We start from the raw sequence: 26906 nt of genomic DNA on the forward strand, positions 1-26906 counted from the left end.
TGGTAGACTTATGATCTCTTCTACTGATAACCCTCTTTAATTAAATGCCAGTATGTTGTTGCTGAGGAGGGTGATGAAGAAAAAAGCGATATACATTTCTTTTTTTCTTTTTTAAAATCATACTACTTTGCAGCCTGGGAGCGAACGCCCCGTGGCCTGGTACCAGTTCAAAACCCACAGATGTGAGAGAAGCATTCAGATCATTTACTTGAGTAAAAAATAACATCACAACAAGGTAAAAGTCTGCATTAAGTACTTACTTACTTAAGTAAATGTGCATGTATATTAACAGCACAATACTTAACATATCAAAAGTAAAAGTACTCAACACACAGCAGAATGGCACTTCTCATTATTATTAGTGATGGATTACTGTGTAAGATGTATTTTAACCCTTCGGAGTCTAGGACCGCCACACGGCGTCAAAGTCACATGTCGCACGTTTGAAAACGTAAAGCTGTGACACAAGGTGCTCAATTCAAAGACTGTTGGAAAGTGGACACTCCAAACTTTTCACAGGTGTTTGAATTTTCTCGATCGGCCTATTAAGACTAAAGTTATGAAGAGCCGAAGTCGCGCACTACAGCAGCTCTTCTACAAGTTAGAAGATACTGAATCTGGGGAAGAAAGTTCTGATCCTGAGGAAGAAAGTGACTCCAGTGGAGAGGATGAAGTGAAGAGGAACGAGAGGAGGTGTCCGCGCAGACCCCCGCTCCTCCAAAGACCCAACTAGTTCCTACTCGGATTTTGTGTTTCTTTTGCACTTTTACATACAGTGTGTCCACATATTATGTCAAAATAAATAAATACTTGTAGAATCACATAGGTGAGGTTGTGCTGAAAAGAAAGACACAAAGAAAGGCAAGAAAAAGGTAAGCTTAATGGGAAACACAAAGGTAAAATGAAAAGTAGTAAAAAAACGCCATTTTACCCCAGACTCTGAAGGGTTAACTGTAGCTGGTAGAGTCGCATGTTTTCTATATAAAAGTCTGCAAAGTAACTACAGCAACCAGATAAATGTAGTTGAGTAAAAAGTACAAGGCCTCTGAAATGTGAAGTGGTGGTATGAAGGAAAGTACAATCTATAATATAAATAGGAGTTGGCCTGAAGCCCATATTCCTGGGATCAAATCTGCCTTAAGACCTTTGTCACATGTTTTTCCTCTCTCTCTCTCTCCCCCATATGGTAATTTGCTCACCACTGTCAACTATCTCATGAAGTCAAAAATGCCATAGACTTGGCTGGAATGTCCCAGCAGCACATCCGCAACACCAGCAACCACTGGGATCTTACTGGAGACGCTGTTTCAGACAGACAGACTCTACCCAACACTGATCCAATCTCGACTAATGAGACCCTTTGGCTACGCAAAGTGATTTACATGCAGCATCAGTGCAATTTTATTTGAAATACTTCAGTTTGTTAAACAGAGCGCGCTGAGTGGTAGAGGGCCTGGAATAGCATTTATTCGGGCAATCTGGAGCCCCGCTGAAAAGCTATGCCTGGCACTGGTGTCATTGCATGGCCGGATGAGAGAGAGGCAGAGAGGGCCCTTGCAATGCAGAAAATCCAAACATGCCGCTGAAAAGCAGCGTGTTAAAAAGGATTTCAACGCTGACACACCTGATGTAAACATCCAGGTTCAAACGCTGGAGAGGAGCCAGCCGACTCAGCTCATGTTACTTAAGCAAACACAGACACACATGCACTGTGCTCGCACACTGTATTGTGAAGCCATACAGTTCGAAGCGTGCCACAAAGAAAATAATCCACACGTACATTTTTCACTGCCGTCTCCCTGCCTGTCAGAGTCAATGACATCACATACCTTGGAAACAGTACCTCTTTCACAAAGGTGTCAGAGTTTCACAAGAAGGGGGAGCACGTATACACACTATCATCTGCAGAGACGAAGGCTCATAAACACACAAATATGCAGTCATCCTCCTTCTGACTTCCACACAGAGTGATGTGCCTTCCAGGTATTTCCAATATTTAATGTGCTGCGACATGTAGTGTTTATGCAAGATTCCTCATATTTATAAATGAGAGTAAACAGCATCTCAGTAATTAAAACACCCTGGGAGGTCCACCACCGAAAAGTGTGAAAATATTCGCTCTACAGTGACCAGCCTCTCACACCCAGCACTCCCCGCCCACCCGCTACATCTTCATCTGCCCTCAGCACAGAAATGCTCTACCACTCCACTTCCTCGTTGCTGCTGGAGTCCTATTGGCCCAGGCCTGTTTATCAGCGGTGAGAGATTTCAAAATAAGGAAAGTAAAGAGAGGTGTGAGCGGAGAGGTGCATGGTCGAGCTAGTTTGGTGTGGGACGGGTACCCGCGGGAAGAGGAAAGCAGGGACGGCAGCTTGTGAGGCACATCTATAAATCAATAGTAGATGAATCACTGAGAGAGGCCAGTGGTGAGTTAACTGGGATACTGTCAACATGTTTATCTCTTAATGCAGTGAGGAAAAAAAAACACGAAAGTAGTAAATGGCAGTGGGGTGACAGGGATCGGAGCTATCTTCCCTAGATGTACCTTAGCTCAGTTTTCTGGATAGCTGCATTTGATTTCCTTATTTTCTCAGAGCAGTCGCCAGGTGTTTTGGCAGTGTGGTGAGGGCTTTATTAGAGGACTTACCTGAACAGGTGTCAGCTGGGCTCTGGGGTCAAATACTCTCAGCATCTTGTCCTAGACAGATGGAAGAAAAGGACAAACTTTAGTATAAGATTAAAAGCTGGACATTTTTGATATTATGCTTCGTGAAAGCATTACAAATCAGCTTAATGGCATCGACAGTTTAAAAACAGGGGTTTGGACTGTGATTAGGTTTCTGTTATTCAGCCTCTCATTGATATGAAGGGACAAAACAACAGAAAAATAATAAGAACATGGACAGCATCTGAGGGGCTGTGAAGGGCTGTGAGGTAAGTCTGTGTTCAACTGTGAATTTTCCCTTTATGAGTTTAACTATGACGTGCAGGGAAAGTCAGAGAGCATGAGCAAGGTTTAAGGTTTGCACAAAGAAAGGGGGAAAATGAAAGGCTCTTCGGGTCAGCTGTTTTTTTTTTTTTCACAGCTAACTAAAGTGGACTGAAACATGAAAGCTTCATATTAAAAACATTCATAAAGCCCTCCCTCCACCTCAGTAGGACTCAGATGAAGAATAACATAAGCTCTGGGAAGTTTCCTTTAATCTCTGAGCGTGATCTGTCTGATTCGTCTGCAAATGCAATCCAGTGACCGCTTGGCAGCCTCCTGTGCCTCAACACCGGCCAGTCCAAACACACATTCGGTATCAATCACAGCAACCAATCAGAGGACTCCTGCGTGATTGAAAGGAAATGGGGCCTAATGGGATCAGGCTGTGACCGGGACATGAGTGTCTGCAGCCGTGTCACTCAATACCGCTGTGTGACCGTGATCACAGCAGACATACGGGACTGATAGCAGGTAATAACTATAACGGCTTAGACTAAACCATGCACACACTTAACACACATATACATGTCAAAGGGAATCAGGAGGCTGACAGTGACGCAGTCAAGCACACACACACACACACACACACACACACACACAACACACATACAGAAAGTGACCATGCAACGTTGGGCCCTACACAGCAGAAATACAGGCTGAACACAGCTTTGAAGCAAATGATCAGCGTGAGCTTCAGCTTCTTTTCATCCTGCTCTTCTCAACAATCCAAGAGGGGATTTATTTGCTGTTTATTAGATTGAATAGCAAACAGGGGGGGGGGTTTCCCAAAGTGCCCGTTCACTGGCTCTCTATCTGTGTGTATGTGTGTGTGTGTGTGTGTCTGTGCTGGTACAGCCCACCCACGAATATGATGCCCCAAAGCTACGTCTTCAGGCCTCTGTGACCTGGGCCTAAGCCACAGGCTCAGGGAGCAGAGCCAGAACACACACACATGCGCGCACACACACACACACACGAACTGTGGATAAGACCATTTCTAACCTGTGAGCATTCACTATCAATTAATCTGCTGATTCTTTTCTTAATTAATCAATTAATCATTTGTCAACACAATGTCAGAAAATAGGGAAAATGACCTTTGAAATTCCCCACTAATACTGTGCATTGATACCCACAAACATCTTGTTTTGCTAGAGCAACATCCTAAAACCCACACATATTCAGCTTACTATCATGTATGACAAAGAAAAGCTTCAAAATCCTCACATTACAGAAGCTGGCAGTCACATACAGATGTGTCCACCAAGAAAGCAACCACACACACACACACACACACACACACACACACACACACACAAGCAAACACACTCGCTAAAGCCTATAACAATAACCCATATACACACACACACCACCTCGACTCATAAATGCACAGATGGAGGGCCGGGATAGCCGTGTGTGCATTTGTGTATTTGTGTGTCTGTGCTGAGGCAGCAGCTGTTTAATCAAAGTAACGGAGCCTCATGCTCAAGCTGCTGTTAATGAGTTTTCACTGCGAGTCTGCTGCGCACAACTTTCACATGTATGCAAACACACATGAACGCTGGGAATCTTCAGCCAGGGTTGCGCTTTCTTTTCACTGATCAACAAACACGCTGCGCTGCCAGCCTCAATTTCCCAGTCTCCCACGGTTACCGGTGTCACAGCCTGTTGTGACTGGCGGTTTGCTGAGTTTGCAGGATCCCCTCATCTATAGCACTCTTCTCTGCACAGGAAACGCGGTACGGAGCTCTGGTATATTCAGACTTTCAAAATTCAAGCTGGATCGTGCAGCATAAATCCAGTGACACCTAATTTCTAAACAGCATACGCCCTGTCCTCTTCATCACTTGGATAAACAGGGGCTTTTCCTCCCTCTCTGCTCGTACTACCTGTGGATATGCCCTCCCTAAAATGAATGGCGCCTTTCTCCCTCCGACTGTGTCGTAAATATACATCTCTCCTTGTCCAAACGAGGCCCGTCATGATTCTTGCTCTTCGGGGTGGTGCTCTCCCCTTCATCTTCCCCCTCCCCCAGTCCTGTGCTCCAGTGTTTACCCTACGGGAGGGCCGAGGGGATTGGACCCACATGTTGGCGGGCCCTATTTGCTTTAATAAGTTGGATTGGAGAGATTGAAAGGGGCCTTTAGGGTTAAATGACACCAGAGCCTTACAGGGCAAGAACCTCGGAGGCCCCCCGACTCTGATCTTGGCTCACCCCCCCCACCCCGCTCCCTTTCCTTTCAGGTGCCTTGTCCTTTCAGGCTACGCTGAGGCTGAGGGTGGTAGCTCTGGTGAGGATGATTACCCTGTCATGGTAAATGTCAGGACTGGGAGGTGGCCTGTGATGGGTGGACTAATTTGTTACTTGTCAGAGCAAAGACAAACAACAAGGACTGGACCGACAATCATACCTGCTAAGTACGCACATGTGGTAGACCTTTGTGTCAAAGTTTATTCTGTCTCAAGCACAAGTAAGGTCGTCATGCATTGTTCTAAGTATACGCCAGGGGCCTCCGCCTCATTTCCATGTCAGTCACTCTGTTTCATTTCAGAGGGGACGTAAATACAAAGAGAAATCTGAAGAAAGATACGAGAAGGTATTCCACTGTGGTGCACAATCTGTTGTACAAATGAATGATGTTAACCTACACTGATGAAAATGCCTCGAGCTCTTCATATAAATAGAATATATTCATGAAACAGTTCCAGCTAAGCTCATAAATCCCGTCTTTCTCTGCCCCCTACTCCACTCATAAACCCACACCACCTTCCTCCTACACAAAATATTAACAACCTAATGGAAAGCTCCTCAAGCTGTGTGATTATTTCCTGATGATGATTCCAAATGAAAGCGGGGGGGCCATATGGATGCATAAAAACTCTGGGGACTTTCTCTCTTCTCAGTTTTTCCCTTGTATGCTACACAACTACTGTACATGTCAAAGGGACGGTGGTCATCGGTTCCTGATTAGGCTTGTTGAGCACAAGAGGGCAGGAGGGTTTAAAGGGGCCCTAATCCCAACCTTACCGGGGGTACGCGGGTTCAGGGGTCGAGTGGGGTCAAGACAAAACAAAAGCCCTGACAGAATTATCCTTCACACGCAGGTTTGTGCACTTGTCAGTGCCCTAATTAGCAAGTTATTACAGTTTCCAGTCTGACGAGGAAAATCCTAACAGGATCTTTTAATCAGCTGTGGCCAACATTTCCTTCATCCGTCATCACTATTGCCGTATTAAAACTAACTGGCTATTATCTTTTACGTCACAGTGCTTTCCCTGTTTATTCTTTTTCCCTTTAAAGTACATGTAATTAATTCCTATTCCAATGTGTGATGTGATCCACACCCTTGTTTTATGAGCACTACCACTGTTGACATTTTGATTAAATAAACTCCATATAAACAGATAAGGAGCAGCGGTGTCCAATGGGAGGCACGCTGCACTGAATGTGAGCCACTGGCTACATCTAGTGGTCACAAACTGCAACTACAGTGACCCAATCTGGGTCTATAAAGGGATAAAGTTTTCATTTTCACTTTAAAATTAAAGGTGAGGCCATACAGGTCATTGTAATATATATCTGGTGCAGTTGTCATCACCTTGCAGGAGGAAGCCAGCAGGGAACCGTCCCGTTTCCAGCTCAGACTCTGCAGTAGGTCGCCGTGCTGCTCCAGAACTGCAGACACACACATTGTCATTTAGAGAGGTGAGTGAGGGAAAGGACTAGAGACACAATGTTCATGTTAGACAGAGACGAAAAAAAAAGGAAAAAAACGAAAAAGAGGAAACATGATGCTACGCACTATGAACACAGAATGACGGCACATGTACAGACAGGACAAAAAACACGACAGAAAACATCTGAGAGGTCGCTGCAGGAGAAATGCAGGGGAGAGATGAAGCCATAACACACAACGATAACACCAAATAAAATGATTGGAACCAAATCATGGGTCATTTGTCCTTAAGAGTTCAGGCATACAAGAGAAAATAGGAGCATGAGACATATTAGGCTGCAGTGCCATAAGTGAGTACAGCACACAGCTTTTGGGAATAGTCCAATTTCACCATGACACCAAACAGATGAAAAAAGATGAGGTGCACTTGTTAAGACAGTTACAGTGACATGAGCCTACACAAAAACCAAAAACAAAAACACACACTCATTCAAATATCGATTTTTTTATCATTCAGACGTTGTTCCTCAACCACATGTGGATGAGGAATGAGGGTGATAAAAGCCAGTGTGTGGGGGTACAGCGCATGAAAAGTTGGATCAGCAGTGAGCAGCAGCCAGGCCAGCTGTCATGGGATTGGGAGGGGGGGGGGGGGGTGAAGTGTTTATGAAGGGGGGGGCGGTGAGGCCAGAGGATAGTGACTACATCCTGAGGCCAGTCCGGGGAGACTGGGACCAGGACTGCAAACCAAAACATTACCTCTGCTGCTCCGGCACATAGACAGAGCCACAGGGCTGTAAAACGTAGGCAGTGTCAGTCAGACAGTCCCCAACGAAATAAAGGAACCAACCACTTCACTCCACTCCAAATATAAATATATTCATGTTGCACGTAGAAACAAAACAGGCCACAACAAAAAGTTGAAGACTAACCGACAGAGACTGAAATGTTAAATGTAATAGACAGTGCACGATGTACAACAAAGACTTAACAAAATTGATTTTGATTGTGGTGCGTTTAATTCAAATTGTTCGCACAAATAAACGCGTATAAATGTGCTGCTCGTGTCGCCAGCTGTAGCTACCTGCTAGTGGCGTATCCTGCCGGCTGGTGTCCCAAATCAGGGGGGACCTGGTGGTGCTGACAGCCAGCAAGCCAGACGAGGAGGGGTGGAAAAGCACTAGCTCCAGCCTGCCTTCACCTGGACGCAGGGTCACCTCCGGACTGCTGGGCTGCTCCAGCTCCGGGTCGCACAAACGCCACAGCTTCACCTGAACACACACGGACACACACACACATCTCTCACACTTTACCACACCTTCCAATGTAAAGAGTCAATGATCTGCAGAAACATTTCTACATCCTCGTCTCCCTCTAACCTCTGTGAATACCTGCTCCCTGATCATTAAAACAAAATGTTCTTTTTTGAAGCCACACAGACAAGACAGGATGGGACGAATAAGCCAGCAGGCAAGACAGCTGCAGTCAGTTCTTCTGGAGTTTTGGACATCTGGCCTTCCAGATGGAGCAGACCGGGAGGATCACCAGAGCAGGGACACATAAAGTCAAGATGAGGTGGCCTTGAACTGATGTAAGTCACTAGATGCTCTGGCTAAAAGATGAGTCTGAACTGTGTAATTTGAGGTTTGGATTGCTGGTTGATGCTGAGAGCAGATGAAATCCTAACAATGACTTCATTTTTAGTGAGTAAAAATAGATTCCCTTAGTCATATTTCACAAGTGGGTGCAATCGCTCAGATTCACTCTGATATGCTTGCTCAGCACAACCCATTTGGTGAAACAATACACCCTGTTGGCAAAAGATGAGAGGTTTAAAAGTGCGCTGCAAATCCTGAGCACTGCAGACCGCTCCAGTGTGTGTGTGTGTGTGTGTGTGTGTGTGTGTTTGTTTACACAGGTCCCTGAGGTAAACCGAGCTGCTGAGTCTGAAGATGCAGACCCAAACTCAGCAGATTCTAGTGAGCTAGGCCACCTGTGGCTGAGGATAATGTGCTGAGAGGAGCGAGCCTTCAAAAGGTTTAAATAACAAGAACCGAGCAGGTTCATATCGTATTCAAAGCCCTGCCAGCAGCAACAAAGCCAGAGAGGAGGGAGAGTTGGGCTTATGCATAAGTGCAATGCAACCACATAAAACCAGATCGATGCAAAGAAAGAGAAAAGGAAAGAGAAAAGAGCAAATGAAGCACGGGAAGGAGGCTCACCGTCTCATCTGCAGAGCACGTCGCCAGGAGACTTTCATCAAAAGGAGAAAAGTCCAAATCAGTCATCAGATCTGACAGAGAGGAGGGAGAGCAAATGGAAAATACAAATTAGATCAAGTCACAGCTGTCTGGTTTCATTTCATTTCTGAGCAAAAGCGTTTGTCGTGTGATATATTTTCTTGTAGGAAACCAGAGAGTCCTTGAGCGTTGGGGGGGGGCAGCTATGAAGAGGGAAGGGGACGAGGGAGGGAACGAGGAGCACTGTGACGTGCTGACAAAAGGATAAAGAAAAAGTACCAGAGTGGCAGGAAATCTGGGTGACTGTCCATTGGCCATCTGGACCGGGTTTGACTGAGGACAAGCCCAGCATGCCTCCACCTGCAGACACACACACACACACAGAAAGCATCATACTGTACATCCTACAGCCTGCTCACTGTGAATTAATGCATCTTCTAAACAGCACAGCATACATAATTCTTTTTGTTTGATTTTCACTTGATTCGTCTCCACAAGCAGGGCTGAAACTCCACAGCGGGAGCTTCTGTGTTCATGAAGCAAACGTCTCTGCTGACCACAGTTTTATATCCTTACCAGCCTGCTCGGTATTGAACGCCACCAGCTTGGAGCTCGATTTGATGTGGTTCCCCTGGCAGGAGAAGGCACCAGCTCTGACATTGTTGATCCACTCCTGGATTTAAAGACATGGAGAGCAGGAGTGAGGGATTATGATGGATGAAACAAGAGAATGATAATGCACATAGATGACTGGGATCAGGCAACAGAGCAAAGAGGAAAATAAATGGTTTGCCCAAGTTTTTCAGCGGACTGCAGATTGGTGGAATTTGGCAAATGACTAGAATCCTAAGTGTTCACTTGACATGTCCACACAAGAGCACAAGCAACTAGCTACAGTGAAAAATCCAACACAAAAAACATAGTTTATCTGTTTTATAACACTAAGGAGCACACATGAGTCGCTGTCACGGCTAGAATGGAAAAAAAAAAACAACCAGTGAAATAAACAGGAAGGATCTAGCTGAGAGCACACACAGTTAAGCGCTTCTGAATGAGCCAAGTGTTGAGGAAGTGGAAGGGCTCCCTGCGACGCACAGCAGAGGACTCTTAAAACCTCTTTCACAACTTTAACGAGGCAGGAGAAGCAAGAGGACAGAGTGTCTGTACAGCGGGCTCCAACAGCCACTGCAGCGCCGACACTCAGAAAACCGGACAGACATTTTGCAGACAGAAGGAACTTAACAGCTGATGTACTTCTGCCTCAAGGCACCTTTTCAAAAGGCGTGCATCTTTTTTTTTTTTTTTAGCAGGATTACATACTCTGCATGTGTGTCTGTCAAAAGATAAATTGACAACAAATGATAAATGTGGCGCTGGTGCGACAGAAGCTCGCTTCCACGCTGTGGAAGTAAAACAACCAATAAATAACAATCCTTAACTTGATTTCTTCTGATTTAGTCACATATATGATTATGTGCATCATAAATCCCAAGATTATTAGTCATTACCTGTAACTCCCATGCAGGTACATCCACTTATCCACTTTGTGTTATTTTTTTCCTGAACTAAATCTTGCTTGGACTTCAAATAGGTGCAACTACTCCCCTCTGTCAAAATCTTTTTCAGCATCCAGAGATAGAATTGCTCTGGAGCATCCTTTCCTACATGTAGAATATTAAAGACACTTCTTGAATCTGGATCAGCATGTACAAGACTTCAGTTAGACTGAATCCATCCACAGGCCCATGATTAAAAGGAGCCTTGGCACCAAAATCTGAGCTAAGGGGACTGTGGGACACCGTGGCACCAGACTACTCTCTCAAACCATGTGGAAAACCAGGCTGTTCTGGATGATCTGACAATCAAACATCCCACTCATCTTTGCTCTCTTGAGCATGCCTCTCCTCTGGCTTTCGGTTCCTTGCCCCATTTTCTCTCTTGCACGGTGCTTGACGTGACAGCTCCTGTCACATGACTTCAGCCCTGGAGTTGCCACAGTCACACATATTCACTGGTCTCTTGTGTGAGGGGGCCAGTTTAACATTCACAGAGGCAAAGCACCACCTGCTGTCTCAGATCCTGTGCAGAGATTGGAGAGATACCGAGATCATCCACTGTCTCTGTGCATGCCAGGCATTTTTCTGTCTCAGTAAAAACAAGGTAGGGGGGGGTTACATAATCCACCTCAGCAAGGCGTTGCAACCTAAAACAAACGGGTCCAAAGGAGGAGAAAAATGGCAGATGGGCAGTATTTGTGTGCAAGACACCCCAGTGGCGTCCAGACATGTCGCCTCTTGCAGCAACCAACTATCAAGTGAAAACAAAGAGGCATCATGATGGTAGAACCATTCATCGCCTTTTGCATTTTAATTCCCATCTTTCCCCTTTGGCTGACATAGCAAACCTGTGCAGATCCAACATACCTCCAAGTGTGCAGCCACATTTTTTTTTTTCAATATCACATGACTATTAAAAATCCACGAGGAGAACTCAGTTAGCTATCATATAATAGCAATGATAATAGGCGTCACTACAACATCCGACGTGGGCTAGCAGCTCTATGCGGCCACATGGCACATAGTTTCCACCACTAGCCTACATTTCGTGGGAGTGCTGAGTGTGGTTTCAGATTTAGTCGTGTAGTTCTCTCAGTGCTATGCAGCCCTCCAGATGCAGGAAGTTGAACATCCCTCGCAGGCAGGCGCTCCCCAAAACACCACTTTGAGCAGCTAATAAACGATGCTAATGGTAGCTAGGATAACCGGCTCTCCCCGGACGCTCGTGCGCTACTCACATCTTTCTTGGCAATTTTCGGAGTGGTGTTTTTGAATTTGGACGTCTTAAAGCGATTCATGCTGCCCTCTCAAATTGACTTTCGTGCCTTCCGGGTGTCTCTGTCGAGCTGGTTGGTACTCGGCAGAGAGGACTCCTGCTTCAGCTGACAGCTCAGGTTGGCCGGGCGGTGTCCGCTCGCTTTGCTCTACTGCGCTGTCCGACTGGGCGGGGTGTTCCCCTCTCTGACACTAAAGCCCACCGTGCTCCGTGTCGGGCTGACCCGCATCTTAAAACATGAGCATCCTTTTACTTGACACTTGTCATGAATGAAACTGGTAATATTTTGATACTTCTGGCCAGTCCTGATTACTTTCTGTTGAAGCCACCTGACTTAAGTCTTTAAAAAAAGGAACAGGAAGATTTAGGATTAACTTTTGAAACTGTTTTTTCATGACACAGAGCATCATCTCGAAGTAACTAGAACATCTTTGCGCTCTTGGTGACGCCCACTTCCTCCTCGGACATGCGCAGTGCGTCCCGAGCAGCGGCCAGTCCAGGAAAAATGGCGTCCTCGGCTGCTCGCTGCTCCTCACGCTGGATCACTGTCATCGTGTCCTCTGGGCACCGCAGGGCCGCCAGGGCGGTTGTCTGCGCCGGCCATGGAGGCGCCCGCGGTTTTTCCACGCTGGGAGCTGAAAAACGGTGGCCGGGAGGGAACCTGGTGGGTGACGGAGCAGGAAAAGCGTTGACATTGAGAGGGCTGTCAGGTGAGTGGTGTGTTAGCCGAACGGTATTGGCCTAAGCTAGGCTAGGCTAACTATCTTGCGAGTTATGGTTTATTCGTGTGACGCAGGATAAAACTGAATTACCTTCCCTCTATAAGGCCTCAAGCTAGCTCTAAAGGTAAAACTAGCTTGTTGCACAGACGCGCTAGCTGTCATGCGCGTAGAGACAGTTAATAATGTGATCAGTTAAGCTAACTTTGCTTTGCAGTGATCAAGTTACATTTGCTAATGTTGCATTATATTCTGCCTATATCCATCTTCACCTGATCCTGAAACCAAACAGGCATCTCTGAGGCGCCTAACCAGGATCCAAACTCAAGGGGAACTCGCCAAGACTGATTTTCACATCTTGTACTTGTTGTTTTTGTTGTCCAGAACCTTTGACATTGTTATTGGCAGACCTCAGAGGACGGCTAAACTGTGCAGTCAGTTATCCAGTGACACCTGAACGCAGCTATTATGCAGCTCCACTGTTTAAATGGTTATATAATAATTACTTACACCTTTTTCCTCTGTTGTGGCACTTTTCAGGTATCAAATTGCCCCATGCTGTCTACACACTGTCCTTTCACACAAGTGCCCCCGCCAGCAGCAAGCAGGACTTCTACCAGATCCTTGGCGTACCTCGCACATCAACCCAGAAGGAGATTAAGAAAGCCTACTACCAGGTATGCTTCTGCCCGACTAATGCATCCACAGCCTGTAGTTGTTCTCAGATAACCAATGATCACAGTGTTGATCACTTGTGTTGCCCCTCCAGATGGCCAAAAAGTATCACCCTGACACCAACAAAGATGACCCGCAAGCCAAGGAAAAATTTGCCCAGCTGGCTGAAGCTTATGAGGTTTATTCTCATTCTTTATTCAAGCTTTAACTCAACACATCCACTGTGTAGTTGAACTACAACTGGACCTCTGCCTTGTGTGTCTGTCAGGTCCTGAGTGATGAAGGAAAGAGGAAGCAGTACGATACGTACGGCTCAGCGGGCTTTGACGCCGGTCAGGCCGGTGGAGGGCAGCAGCACTACTGGACCGGACAGACCACCAACGTGGACCCGGAGGAACTTTTCCGCAAGATCTTTGGGGAATTCTCAGAAGGCCGTGGCTTTGGAGACTTCAATGCCATATTTGAGCAACCACAGGAGGTTGGTGGCGAACTCAAAGTTAATTTAAGAGCTCACCTGGTTCTCATTTGGTCGTTTTTATTGATGCATTTTCAGAGTGATGAATTTTTGACTCTTTTTTTTTTTTTTTTTGTCGTAGTACTTCATGGAGCTGTCCTTCACTCAGGCAGCAAAGGGAGTCAACAAAGAGATTTCTGTTAACTTAGATGCAGCCTGCCAGCGTTGCGATGGCAAGGGCCACGAGCCGGGCACCAAGGTCCAGCACTGCCACCACTGCAACGGCTCCGGCATGGTAAGACCCCAGCACGCTGCCTCTCTTCAGAAGTGTGTTTGTGTGGTTTTTTTTACTAAACACGTGGATTGTCCTCCCTGCAGGAGACGGTGAACACAGGTCCGTTCGTGATGCGCTCCACTTGCCGTCGCTGTGGCGGCAAAGGCACAGTCATCTCCACCCCCTGTCACTCCTGCCGTGGGAGGGGACAGACCAAGCAGAGGAAGACTGTGATGGTCCCCGTGCCCGCAGGTCAGCCGGTGTACTGTTTACAAGCTGTGAATACATCAAGGGAATGTTTTCTCCTCAAAACTAATGAGCACATGGTTTGTTTTCGCTTTAAGGAGTGGAGGATGGTCAGACAGTCAGAATGCCAGTTGGTAAGAAGGAGGTCTTCATCACGTTTAGGGTGAGTATCTTCATCACCTCCTCAGTACCAGCACTTATCTCACAACAAACCCAGGCTAGAAATAAACAAGCTCACTGTGGAGTGTGTGTTCACCTCAGAGCCGCTGTAATGGGATCGCCTTGCTTAATGCCTGTGTGTGGACTAGTAAGAGGCATTGAGCCGTCTGAGCTCTTTGACTTAGAATGAACACAGTTCAGACGACCTGTGGCGTACCGCTTTTTGATACCTTGTGTGATCAACTGATGTCTTCTGGGTCGGCGTCCAGGTCCAAAAAAGTCCTGTGTTCAGGAGAGACGGCGCAGACATCCACTCCGACCTTTTCATCTCTGTGGCACAAGCTATCCTGGGCGGCACGTCCAGGACACAAGGCCTTTATGAAACACTAAACTTATCGGTAAGCAGACACGTATATTCTCAGGTGTCCCCCCCCCAACAGTTCAAGTACATTCTGTGTAAGACATGTCTTTGTATTCCTTGTCTTCAGATCCCTGCAGGCATCCAGACCGACCAGAGGATTCAACTGGCGGGGAAGGGAATTGCTCGGATCAGTGGCTATGGCTTCGGAGACCATTACATCCATGTCAAAATAAAAGTACCCAAGTAAGACTCCACAGACGGACACACCTTGCTTATCTTTTTGCTCCGGTAAAAATTTGGAAAATAGGAATTAATAAGCTCATGGACGAACAGAGCTGCTATTGGTATTTAAGTAATATTAATGCATTCAAACGAAGCTGGCATTTTCAAATTCCATACTATTCCCTAATGATGACGAAGCAAGTTTGCCATTGATGAACTACATGTTTTACATTCAGTTCTCATCATGGCACTTTAATGCAGCAGTAATATTAACCCAGAAACATCAGATGTAATAGTAAAACACTGACAGGGAGTATTTTACTGTAATTTGAGTACTTTTACTTTTGATACTTTCAGTATATTTTGTTGTGAATCAAGACTATTGATATGTATCAGTATTGATCAAATCCTAACTGCTGCATTTATAGCAGACGGGGACACGAGGTGACCTCGCGGTTGAACACAATGACTTGTTGTAGTCTCGAAGAAATGAAATAAAAACTGTGTCCGAATCTCAAGGATGACAAGATGTTGCTTCCCTGCGCAGGACACTGACAGACAGGCAAAGAGCTCTGCTAATGAGCTACGCTGAGGACGAGACGGATGTGGAGGGAACGGTGAACGGTGTCACTGCCACCACCACAGGTAAGAGGACAGTCTCACTGACGGACCTTTTTCCTTTTTTCCTTACCTTCCTCTCCCCGTATCCCCGTTTTTCCTGCTTGGTGCACATCTCTGATCGACAGAAATTGGGTTTTTGGGAAGAAAGTTGTCAGCCTGGCTGATGTAGTGTTACTCTCTGTCCAGGTGGGGGCAGCAGTGGTAAGCAGTCTGAGACAGGGGAAAGCGGGCATGACAAGAAGGAGGGAGAGTTGAAGCAAGAGGGGGGCTTCTTCTCCAAATTTAAGAAATTGTTTAGTTCTTCCTGACAGCCACAAACCAGGTAGGACGAGCACTGATTGATTTCTCCTGTCCAGTTATTTACACATAGCTGTGTGACACTTTTGGGGATAGTTTTTTATTTGGTTTGTGGCTGTCGCGTAAAAACACCAAAGCCTGCACCCCCGCATTCAGCTGGATGTCTGGTCTGCACCATTTTTGTATGCATGTGGGACTGCCTTTAGAAAGATCAATTAACCATTTACCAATCCTTTTTCCCTCAAGGTAAAAGGTCATCCTGGAACTGAGAAGCGTCATCAGTAGATCAGAGGGCAGAATAGACTCAAGAACAGCCAAATCATAAAGAGACCTGTGGTTGAGGAGTATCGGGTGTTTGATGAGGCCTACAGTTTCTAGGCGGATCAGTATGGACCTACCTACCCAGCTCTGTAGTGAGTGAGGCAGAGGACTACCCGCTCTGTTCCTCTGCAAAAGAGAATCCACACACAGGAGGATGTTCCAGTTCGCCAATCACCTCCCTGTCAGATGTCCAGCCAAGACTTCACATTCATCATAGCAGCAGTCGGTGCATGTCGGTTTTCTGTTGATCGCCATTAAAAAGAGAAACGCGGTGACGGTGGGATCCGCGTGCACAGTCATAACTTATTGTATTGACAAAGACAGATATAGTCAAATGTTTTACGCAGGATTAAATGAACCTCCCGTCATCGATCTTTTTGTTCTGTATGCTTCGGTTGTGTTTTCATGAATGTCTGAATCTCCCTTACAGTCTGTCAGTCCTAACAGGTCGAACTTTACCAGACGAACTACATGTTTACCCTGAGTAGTGTTGGACAGTTTTAGAGGTGCGTCTTCAGTAAATAGTCAGTCTCCTGTCTCTGATTGAGGACTAAACCGTGGAAAGTTAAAGTTCGGCTCAGGCTCTACTGAACCGTGAACACCGATGCCCATTCTGTCCCTCTTTTAACCCAATTAATTATAAGAGAGTTCATGAGAAGTTCTGCACCTTCATTTGTACAAAGATAGTTGTGGATCATACAGTTACACCAATGTGTCACATAGAAGAGATATACTGTACATCTATAATAAAGATATGGTGTGGAGAAAGTCTGTTTCATGTGAATCACTGAGTATGTAAGAATTCTTTGACTCCATTTAAAATATTCCTACATGTTTTGTTCACCCTCTTGTAGATGTAATGAAGTCCAAAACACCAACTACCTGCCTCCTCATAAACACCACAGAGGCAGTTTTGCAGAGCTCTTGTATTAGATTACACTGCATTACTGAACATTCACAGCAGGTGTGATGTTCACCATCACATTTAGTGTGACAGCAAGCTAAATTTGGAAATCAGGACGAGACATGATGTACAGCTGGGGCTGATGGGATTTTATCGGTATTATTTGGTCATGAATCAAAGTATTAAATTTAAATTTTGACCTGACAGTGGTACTAGAAGACACGTCAACAGGATTCATCCTCCTTCCTGGGGATCATTAACATCTGGATAAAATTTCATGCCAGTCCATCAAATACTTGCTGAGATTTTCAGTCTGGACCAATGTGGTGGAACATCTGACCAACATGACTTACACGGTTAGTGAAAATGGCAAACTATGGATATTATTGTTTGAAAGCTTTGTGGTTGAATTTGGAGTCCTTTTATTTGAACCATCTTCAAGATTTTCTCTGCTAGCAGCTTTGTTCCCTACACGTAATTATGCATTAAAGATAATCATCCATTTACATGTTTAAAAACACCGACCCAAATGAATCACCTTTATTTCAGCACGAGCAGGAAAACCGAATGTACTTTAATTACAGACAGCACAACACACTGCTGGATTTTCTGTCTCATACAATGAGAGATGCTTCTAGCCAGTCACTAATAAAGCTTTGTCCCATTAGATACACAAAGGGATTAAGAGCAGAGTTAATGAAAACACAACAAGAATCAAACATGAATTAGTCATGCATCCAACTCACTTCAATCTAAGGCTTAAATTGATGACTGAAACTACCTGAACTCCCCAGATTCAAGTAAGTGTCCCTTCAGTATGTCCAAAAATACTGTAGCACTTTGACAGGTCACACTGGCATCAACAAACTAAAATCACACATGGAGACTGAAGTGCAGGAGGATATTAGGGCAGTCCCTGTATGTATTAGTCCCCCACATGCAATGCATTGTATTGCCATCTGACTGCAGCGTGAACCTGAGACTAAAATACAACGCGCATCATCACTTAGGTTGCCATGTCTGTGATCAAACAGCAGCACCACAGCTGAGCATGAGCATTCCTGATGATGTACACTGATTTCTGTGTGGCATGGCACAGGAGCCTGGTTACGATAATGTTATCATCAGCAGGTTTCCTTTGGTACTCGGTGTCCATCAATGCCAAGCAAAGGAATTAAAAACAAACAGCTTGGAAAGGCAAAGTTAAGAAAATGAAATACTATTAGAGTCAGGATAAATATTAAGCTTCAGCCACAAACACAGTGCAATTACACTGCATACAGTTCATACAGCACAATATTCCTCCTTATCTGTGTTGGGGAAAAAAAAAAAAACAGTTGTGCACTACTGGGAATGTTTTTCCCTAACTTATGGCATGAACAGTAAATGGAAAATTACAGCTTTAGTGATAATGAATACTGATATATCCATAACAGATGGATACATAAACTGAGCAGCTGAAGGACCAAACTGAAGTCTTTCATAAGAAACCACAACACTCAGTCTCATTCAGCTTTCATGCAGACAAACCATTGATAATATTAAAAGAACGTTTCTTTTTAATACACCTTTGTCCTCTTATAGGCTCCTGTGGCAGGTAAAACTTAATGAGTTAGTCATCTTGGATTATTAAGCTTTGTATCAACAACAGGCAGTAGAAACAGAATATGTCCCATTGCATAATTTGGAAACACAAATACATTTGAACATGCGTCAGTAGAGATTTAAATATCCGGTATATTCACTAGCATCTAAAAGACGTTTATTAATCATACACTTAGAGTGTAGGTGAGCTATATTTTGGGGGGGAAAAGCTTTTGATCTCCCATCAGTTCTCTACGTGTTCAAACATTTGAGGCCATGTTTCGATCATGAAATGTGATAATGGATCTGACAAAGAACATAACTGCAGTGTTTTCACATTATGTTTGGAACTACAATCAATGTGCAGAATAATACAGTATATGGAGACATCATGGACATTTTCGGAGTTTAAACTCATCTCACTTTTAACATACATTTCTTCCCATCCCAAATTAATGTGTTTTTTTGCACAAACATAAAGGTCTCAGTATAAATGGAAACAGTGTGACCAGGACAGAACCTACTCTACTGTGCTATTATATTTATGCATAACATATGCATAGTCTGTTTGAAGATGTCATCACTAAGCTTCCCCATGAGCTTATTTTGGTAATCCACTAATCATCATTAACTAATTTAGAACTGTCTTGTCAATTACCGTTTATGCATGGGCGGCATCAAAAAGTCACAATGTGTCCAACACCTGTCAGAAAACAGCTACAGGAGGTCTAGAAATACGACCAAACACACTGGAAGGACGCAGGATGGAGGGATAGTCCAAAGGAGGTAGAGAAATAAATAGACAGCTATAACAAGGTGTAGCTTGATCGATGGATGGATGGATGGAGTGGACGTATTAATGGTCCTATAGATCATTTCAGCTGCAATAAACCGCTCCAAGTTTATTTCCTGTCAGCTACAGCAAACTTGTAACCTTAAATAAACTTGGACCCGTTTTGAATGTTTGTATGAAGCTGTGAAATGGTCCACAGTTTGAGAGTTTCCTATTCTCCTTACCGTCCTTCCTTCTCTGTTTCCCCTCCCTCCCTAACAGAAGCAGAGTGTCAGGGCGACGGCTGGATCACATCAGATACCATGCAACCAATCCAGCCAGAGCGGCAAACCAAGTGGCAAACAGCACCTGTCCTGTCGGGTGTCGGAGTACGGCCATGGCGAGCTGACAGGCATACGTTGTTCCACCTGACGCGGCTGTGACAGAAAGGGAGCACGAAAGGAAAACAAACTTTAATAAAACCATCCTGAGGATCTTGTTCATCATTGGTTTCATGTCATTTATAGAATTTAAAGTGCCAGAATGCTCACAAGGAGAATTATAAAAGCGATTTACCCATTTTGGCAGCATAGTAGGGACACTTGCTGATGTCTCCGTCCATTGTTCCGTGGACAGGCATGCCAGCATCTAAAACATCCTCCTGGATGGTTTTACCGATCTCTTCCAACTCCTCAAACACCTGCCAGCACAAACGTATAGTGGGTAAGGTTATAAAGCTTGTTGGATACGATGTTCTACAAATTGTTCATGAGTAACACAAGCAGAGGAGGATGTCTGGTTTTGACTAATCTAGCAAATCGTCATCACTGTGATACAAAAGTCACAGAAAAATCCAAAACAAAAGGGAATAAAGGGTATGGCATTATCTCTGACAGTGGACAAAGAGTTTAGCATTAAAAAAAAAAAAAAAAAAGATAGCATTAATGGATGAGAGCGCCTTCAGTAATAAACACAATACTTTCAATCTAACTTAAAAAGAAAATAAATCAGAAAATGATCAAAAGAGGTACTGGGGGCACATCTCCCCTGGAAGAAAGTCCCTATTTAACCACGTCAGCCTCACAATCAGGGAACAGATTACACTCTCTCTCTCTCTCTCCATTCCTTCTCCCCCTCCTCTTACCTCCATGTTGAACTGGAAGGCCAAAACAGCTTCGTCTACCAGGCTCTTCTTCATTTCCATGTCCAGGTCCAGCTCGTTCATCCGACTACGGTACAGCTGTTTGAATGCTTTGGCGCTATGGATGCCATCGAACCGATAGAATTCCAGGCCCTCCCCTGTGGACGGCAGCTTCATGGCTCTCTGCGCCACCTTCTTCAGCACCTGGCCCCCGGACAGGTCCCCCATGTAGCGGGTGTAGGCGTGGGCCACCAGCAGCACTGGGTTCTCCTGCCCTACTTTATGGATACGGTCCACATAGTGTTGGGTGGCTTGGGAGCAGCTGATCTGGCTCTCCCAGTCAGGGCCGTAAAAGTACTCAAGGTCACGGGCCAGGGCCTCGTGGCGGTGCAGCTCTGCAGGGAAATATAGAGGCGCAAAGTGGGGGTGGTCTTTGTTCCTCTCGATCTCCTCCTCCATGGCTGTGTAAGTATAGTAGAGTGCAACGGCACCAAGCTGGGGAAGCAAGAAAGAAGAGTTACAGAGCAATTTTGCTCCTCTTTCCAGTTTCTTTCGTTCTTTTCTTTAATCTATGTGTGTATTACATTCACTCTTTCCCTCTGATCTTCTTTAGACTGACCTTGAAGAGCTCTTTGCGGATGCGTCCCCTGAGGAAATCTTTTACAAACTGGGTATTCTCAGCTTTTTCATGGACCTCCTTGGTCCCTGCTGCCAGCACCTCAGAGAGATCCTCTGGACTGGAAAAAGACAAAAACAAGAGGATTAATGTGTGTTTGACAGGGCCTGTTGTGGCATGATTATTTTGTAATCATATCTTACTGTTAAAGATAATGATGTTGCAATACTTGTAGAAGCCTTACCTGAGGGTGTCTTCTTTCTCCTCATATACAGGCCCAGCTCCATTGGACATACCTGCTGTTGTCTCCATCTTCTCTGCTGACATTGGTGGTCTGTTACTGTCTGCCAGTTCATTCAGCAGAGAATCAGCAAAAGACAAAGTACTATTAAAATATATTCACATTCAAATTATATACAGTCACATTTAAGTTTCATCAAATATAAATTAATTCAAGATTAAGTAACTTGTAGAATTACTTAATCTTGAATTAATTTATATTTGATCTAAAAGTATATTACTACCATTTTGATCAAAGCCTACTCAATAGTAACTTGTGTAAGACAGTGTGTTGTATCAACACTATGACCTATACTAGTGCTTGCTGTCTAAAAGTCACTTGAGCCGAGATTGCACAACTGCTTTTCAGAATAAACAAGGACATAATGTCAGGCTGTACTGCTCCCTGTGGTTTTAGAGGTGAGTAAAACCACACCAACACAATAAAAACACACCGGAGTAAACTATATAGTATACGTTACATTGTTCATTAATTACAATCACAGTTCAGGTCTGTATTTGTCAAATTCAGGCTGGTGATGTTCCACTTAGCTTTGCTGCATAATAAAATACCATACTGACTACAAGATTCGGCCCCTTTTATGACCCTCCACAATAAATCCCCTTTGTATCTTCCTATACATCTACACATCCTCCCGTACTCTCAGATCAGATCCTCCTCAGCAGTCCAACTCACAACACTATCTGCCCATTGACCAGCATAGGTTCAGCAGTCGTGCGCCGTCTGTGGGATTCTCTCCCATAAGACATTTACAATATTAACTTCAAGTCCCATCTCACAACAAACCCTCTCAAACTGGCGTATTCGGTCTGAGCCTATACAACCATGGAGTTTGTTCTCTTCTTTCACAGTGATGACAATTTTATACTTGATGTACCTGTAATATATAGCTGTTGATTTTATGATGTGACAGTTTTATGATTGTTTCTTCTGTCTTATCAGCTGCCCTTTAGTGTCTTGCAAGACACCTAGATATACACACACATTATTACGTATTATTATTTTTATTACCACCATTACTATGACTCAACAACTAGCATCTCATTTGAAATAACCTCTGGATAATATGGTAATCAAATGCTTCCAGCAACAAATAAGAGACAAGCAGTGTATATTGCATTATAAAATCTCTTCACCCTTACCCAAGAGGCAGCAGAGGTCTAATCAGGAAACAGGGGAGCTGATTTCACCCCACTCCTTTTCTCTGTAGCTGTCGTCCCTGAAATGATGCACAAAGGAAAGATGTCGTTGACTGAATTCAGCTGCTTTAAGTCTTTGACCTTGTTTATCCTGAGAGGAAGGATTGCCAATGCGAGAGTGAGAGCTGATGCAGTCTGGTAGGGGCTGGCCTGGTTTACATACAAAAGGCTGCTTTAAACAACATCTAGGCTGCATGAATAGAGCTAAACAAAAAGCAGCTCACACAACACAGCACAGGCCGTCGGGCGCTTACCAGAAGTCTCAAAGAATAACTAGTAGATGCAGCTAGCTAGTGTTGTATAGGGCGACTTTTTTTAAGTGATTTAACTCAGTGCAGTTCCTCGCTATAACCAGAAATCCATCTTTCATCGAAATACGAGTCAGCTTCTTGCTTGTTACCCCTGGGGGTGTCGCCGTCTAACTTGACAGGAGCCTCATTTTGACAACAGCAGCTAACTTTACTGGGTGACGCTAGCTAAGTTAGCTAACAGCTAGCTAGCATTTCAACTAGCAAACTTCACACTCGACGAGCAGCGTTACATTATAATACAGGGTCGACACGTTTATTCGTCTGTTAAATCAATGTCAGAGGGCTCCGGTATCGTTTTGACATTACAAACCTTCACCCCTCCACTGTGCAGAGCAGATAAGTCAACTATAAATCAGGCAGGAGGTCCAGGACGGAACTGCGCGTCAGACTCCGCCTCCGCTCGTCGGGTGCTTCTACACAGGAAGTGCTGAGATTGTAGTTTTTAGTACCACTGCTGCTGGGACTACAGCTGCTGTAGTCCGTATTCACATATTTTCCTTGCAGCACAACAATATCCTGCATTCAAAATTAAAGCATAACTAAGGTACTTTTAAAGCTGAGCCATATTTTCAAATATTTTAGGTTGTAAATGACTGGAATTGTGTGTTACACAACTATTGTTTTTGAGCCGAACTAACCCTTTAACACACAAAATAGCACAGATAAACTAATACATTGAGACAGCGGTGGACCAGCAACTTCCATGTAAAATTACTGTTTTTGTCAATGGAGTCTGGTGACTTTGTACCAAGCTATAATGGCTATTTCTGGCTCTTTTATGTTTACCTCTGTAGGGATGTTGTTAGGCACTTGGAACAACAATCAGAGCCTGTCAGTGGCAAAAACGAGCACTGTTAGTGGACCTATTTTGATCTAGAATAGTGTCCGAAAGGATTACTTTGCAGCTATTGTATGTTACCCAAAATATGTAAACAGGGCCCAGGTTTAAAGAAGAAAAAAAAACAAGCTTGAGCTCTTGACAAAAGGTTTTTGTTTATACATTTCCTCCTGCAGATTTCACAATGTAATGAACACCAACTTTACAGGAAATATCACATTAGTGCACCGTTATATTTTACTGGTATGTTGCATCAAAAGGTCACACATGACAAGAAGCTGGAAACCAAAAGACGGGATGAGAATGACCACAAGATGGCATACCTACCATCCAAATACCATTATTTGACAGAATACAGGTTCATGTTTGTCAGCTGGAATATAAAAATCAAAAAAGCTCAATCACATCTTATTTTGGCTAATCTAGAGTTGTAGTTTAATGTTTTATTCTTAAAGATTAGGTTTGCTTATATTGTGCATGAGGTGTTTATTCCTGGAGAAACTGATCCATCATTCTTACAAGTGAACACATTTTTACCTTTAACCACCAATTCTTCATAATCGCTTGAAGTCACCACTATGATGCCCCTTTGCAGGACACCTTGTATTTTCTGACTGTGGAGTTAAACTAAAGACTTTGACACCTGCATCAACAAAAATAAATAAATAAATAAAAATAAAAATCTAAATGCCAAATGTCCCATAAAATGAAAAGGAGGCAGAGCTGGGCCAATGGGTGCCTCCAGATTAACGGGTGTTTGTTCTGAGCAAACCTTAAACACAGATGCAACCACAATCTTCCCTGTTTTTCAATAGCTGAACCGTAACTTGTTGATCTGTCGGTCTGGGTCAAACAAAACAAGGTTTATTCATCCTATCTTGTTTACAACCTGCTGATGGGTTATTCTGCCAATATACATAATGATTGCAGGTGTTTTGATTCCTTGCATGCTGTTCATGAATTATGTACGAGGTGGTCGTTTGTGTATGACCTGATTTGTATGTAGCAGAGTATGACTGTATGCACGGTCTATTTGAAAGTCTGCGTGTGTAAACATGTCTGCGTGCACACATGGGGGAGAGAGCGAGTATGTGTGTGCGAATCAGCCTGGCAGCCGATTTTTGTGTCAGATGCTTGGTTGGCGGGGCAGCCGAGTGCCCCCCTTCGCGCTGCTGCCGAGCCACAGCAGGCTGGCGGGGGTAAAGATGAGCTAACAAGATGATTCACTTCCCTCCAATGGCGCAAGCAAGCTGTTGTCATTAAATTAAATTGCTCTGGGAAGTGCTTCTGTGCCACTAATGCAGTTCAATAAGAGAGGAAGGGGACTTTGATCCAGAGGCTCTAATGGGGGGAAAAGACTGGCAAACTTCATATCTTCTTGGAAGCTTATCTTTTCATTTATAGATGAGAATATCACAAAACAAAAATGTGTGTTTGACAAACATTTTAACTGAATGGTTCGACTCGTTTGTCGCTCCAGTCTGCGGAGGACCCCGTATTTGTATGCTGATGGCTTGGACGGGTTTCAATTGCTGCACCAAAAAGCACTCGTATAAAACACGCCTCATAAGGAATGCTGCAGCAGGTCCATTTCATCACTAAATAAATCTTTTTAACAGCAAATATGTTGACAAGATTCAGATTAGGATGACTCACTCAGAAAGTGGAACACCATGCTAGGTACAAGATGTGCAGACTCTTGACAGGAAAGACAAAAACATGATGATTACCAAGCAGACATGTCAGTCAAATCCAAAATATGAAGAGGCCCATCTTGCACTCAAGTTTGGATGTTTCGCCCGATTCATAAGTTCATGTCAGCATTATATATTTGTACCTGTCACAGGTGATGGACACAAATGCATACGACTGAGGCAGAGTGATGGTTTCATGAGCAATGTCTTTAAGAACTTGAAGCAACCAAGGGTCAAAACCAGGCAAAGGTATCTGAAAAAACAACTTGAAAGTCCACTGATCAAACAGAAGGTCAAAATATAGGCAGGCGTCATTGTTTCAGATGAACAGAATACAGAAAAGATGCTAGAAAGAAAAGACACAAAGCGTGGCAACTTACTTTAATAATGTGGAGAGGAGGACAAGAAGCTGACCAGTACATATGGAGAGTGGCTGATGAGGGAATGAGTTAAAGATGAGGGATGGGCAGAGCTGAGCAGGTAACAGCAGCAGGAGTGATGAGAGAAGTGGGAACAGGTGGATGGGTGGATGGGAAATGACACTGAAGGGACCTGACAAATGGGGAAGGTAGCTAAAGACAGAAAGCCCGACGGTGCCTCTATCAGATATTTAGTTTTTAGTTCTTCACTTCCTATCTGATATGGTGGTGCTAACACACAAACTATACAGTAGACCTTTGCGGAAAATGTCCAGGTGTGACTAATGATGTTAGCTATGGCTGGACGAGCCAGTGAGCCAGCGTTCACAACACCAGGGATCCGGTACACCTAAATACGATGCAGCTATCATGAATGTTATTAGTTATTAAAGTTAATAGTTGTCTAATTATGTCAAATAATCACATAATGATCTAGCTGACACAACATAAGGCTCTGGCCTTCTCTATGGCAGAAAAAATTAAATGTCCCACATGTTGGCTGCTGGCCTGGCCCTCACCTCTGTGGGGGAATTGTTTTGCATCTGTGTTGCTGCAAATTAATGGCAAATTACCCCGGAGTAGATCCTTCACAGACAGCCATTGTACAAAACTGTAAAGCTAAATAGGCTACTTAGGGAACATAATTACTAAAACTTAATAATGAATGTTGTGATCAAAATGTGTGCAACTGGTAATTCATTCATCATATGGCGCATTTATGAGACAAGTGGTGCATGAACAGGTGCTGATTAATAAAAAAACGTGCACGCAGAGTCATAAGAGTGATACACGCACACATACACGTACGCGCGCACACACGTGTCCCTGGTAGCCAAATCTCGCGAGAAGTGATGAGTTTGTTGTGAAGATGAACTTCTAAAGTTTTATCGTGTTTCGCTGATTATAACGCACGATTACGGTGTTTATTTGCTGACAAATGCCGATGATACCTTCTTGAACATCTGTCCACAGATTCACAGCGACTTTTTTTTCTAACAAGAGAAGAAAAAAAAGTGACTTCCGCATCCGCTGAGGTCGAA

At 44.2% G+C, this 26906-nt stretch overlaps 3 protein-coding genes across 4 annotated transcripts in view; 1 reads left to right on the plus strand and 2 right to left on the minus strand.

The window, feature by feature from the left end:
• coro7 (coronin 7) overlaps positions 1-11854 on the minus strand; it is a 103362-nt gene extending 91508 nt beyond the window's left edge. The window contains exons 1-7 of the mRNA XM_070847231.1: positions 11701-11854; positions 9483-9579; positions 9186-9266; positions 8889-8959; positions 7751-7937; positions 6589-6665; positions 2648-2698 (exon numbers count right to left, since the gene is read on the minus strand). Coding sequence (XP_070703332.1) covers positions 2648-2698; positions 6589-6665; positions 7751-7937; positions 8889-8959; positions 9186-9266; positions 9483-9579; positions 11701-11760 — 624 coding nt within the window. The 5' untranslated portion in view covers positions 11761-11854. The remainder of the gene's footprint in view (positions 1-2647; positions 2699-6588; positions 6666-7750; positions 7938-8888; positions 8960-9185; positions 9267-9482; positions 9580-11700) is intronic.
• Positions 11855-12243: 389 nt separating this feature from the next.
• Positions 12244-16855, plus strand: dnaja3a (DnaJ heat shock protein family (Hsp40) member A3a). Its single transcript, XM_070848504.1, has 11 exons — positions 12244-12448; positions 12998-13134; positions 13227-13310; positions 13401-13610; positions 13729-13881; positions 13965-14112; positions 14205-14269; positions 14535-14663; positions 14754-14869; positions 15396-15493; positions 16013-16855. Exons 1-11 carry the CDS (start codon positions 12244-12246, stop codon positions 16033-16035), a joined length of 1368 nt encoding a protein of 455 aa, XP_070704605.1. The 3' UTR covers positions 16036-16855.
• A 2194-nt stretch (positions 16856-19049) lies between these two features.
• Positions 19050-23310, minus strand: hmox2b (heme oxygenase 2b). 2 transcript variants are annotated; one of them, XM_070848348.1, is made up of 7 exons: positions 23226-23310; positions 22548-22624; positions 21349-21448; positions 21108-21225; positions 20492-20983; positions 19924-20047; positions 19050-19784 (listed from the first exon to the last, which is right to left on the minus strand). In XM_070848348.1, the coding sequence occupies exons 3-7, from the start codon at positions 21429-21431 to the stop codon at positions 19657-19659; spliced, it is 945 nt and encodes a 314-aa protein (XP_070704449.1). In that variant the 5' UTR covers positions 21432-21448; positions 22548-22624; positions 23226-23310; the 3' UTR covers positions 19050-19656. The 2 variants fall into 2 exon arrangements, with proteins under 2 accessions (XP_070704449.1, XP_070704450.1); XM_070848349.1 differs by lacking the exon at positions 23226-23310 and adding an exon at positions 22859-23092.
• Positions 23311-26906: the final 3596 nt, after the last annotated feature.

The sequence above is a fragment of the Pempheris klunzingeri genome, chromosome 17 (assembly GCF_042242105.1).
Source record: "Pempheris klunzingeri isolate RE-2024b chromosome 17, fPemKlu1.hap1, whole genome shotgun sequence".
Classification (NCBI taxonomy): Eukaryota; Metazoa; Chordata; class Actinopteri; order Acropomatiformes; family Pempheridae; genus Pempheris; species Pempheris klunzingeri.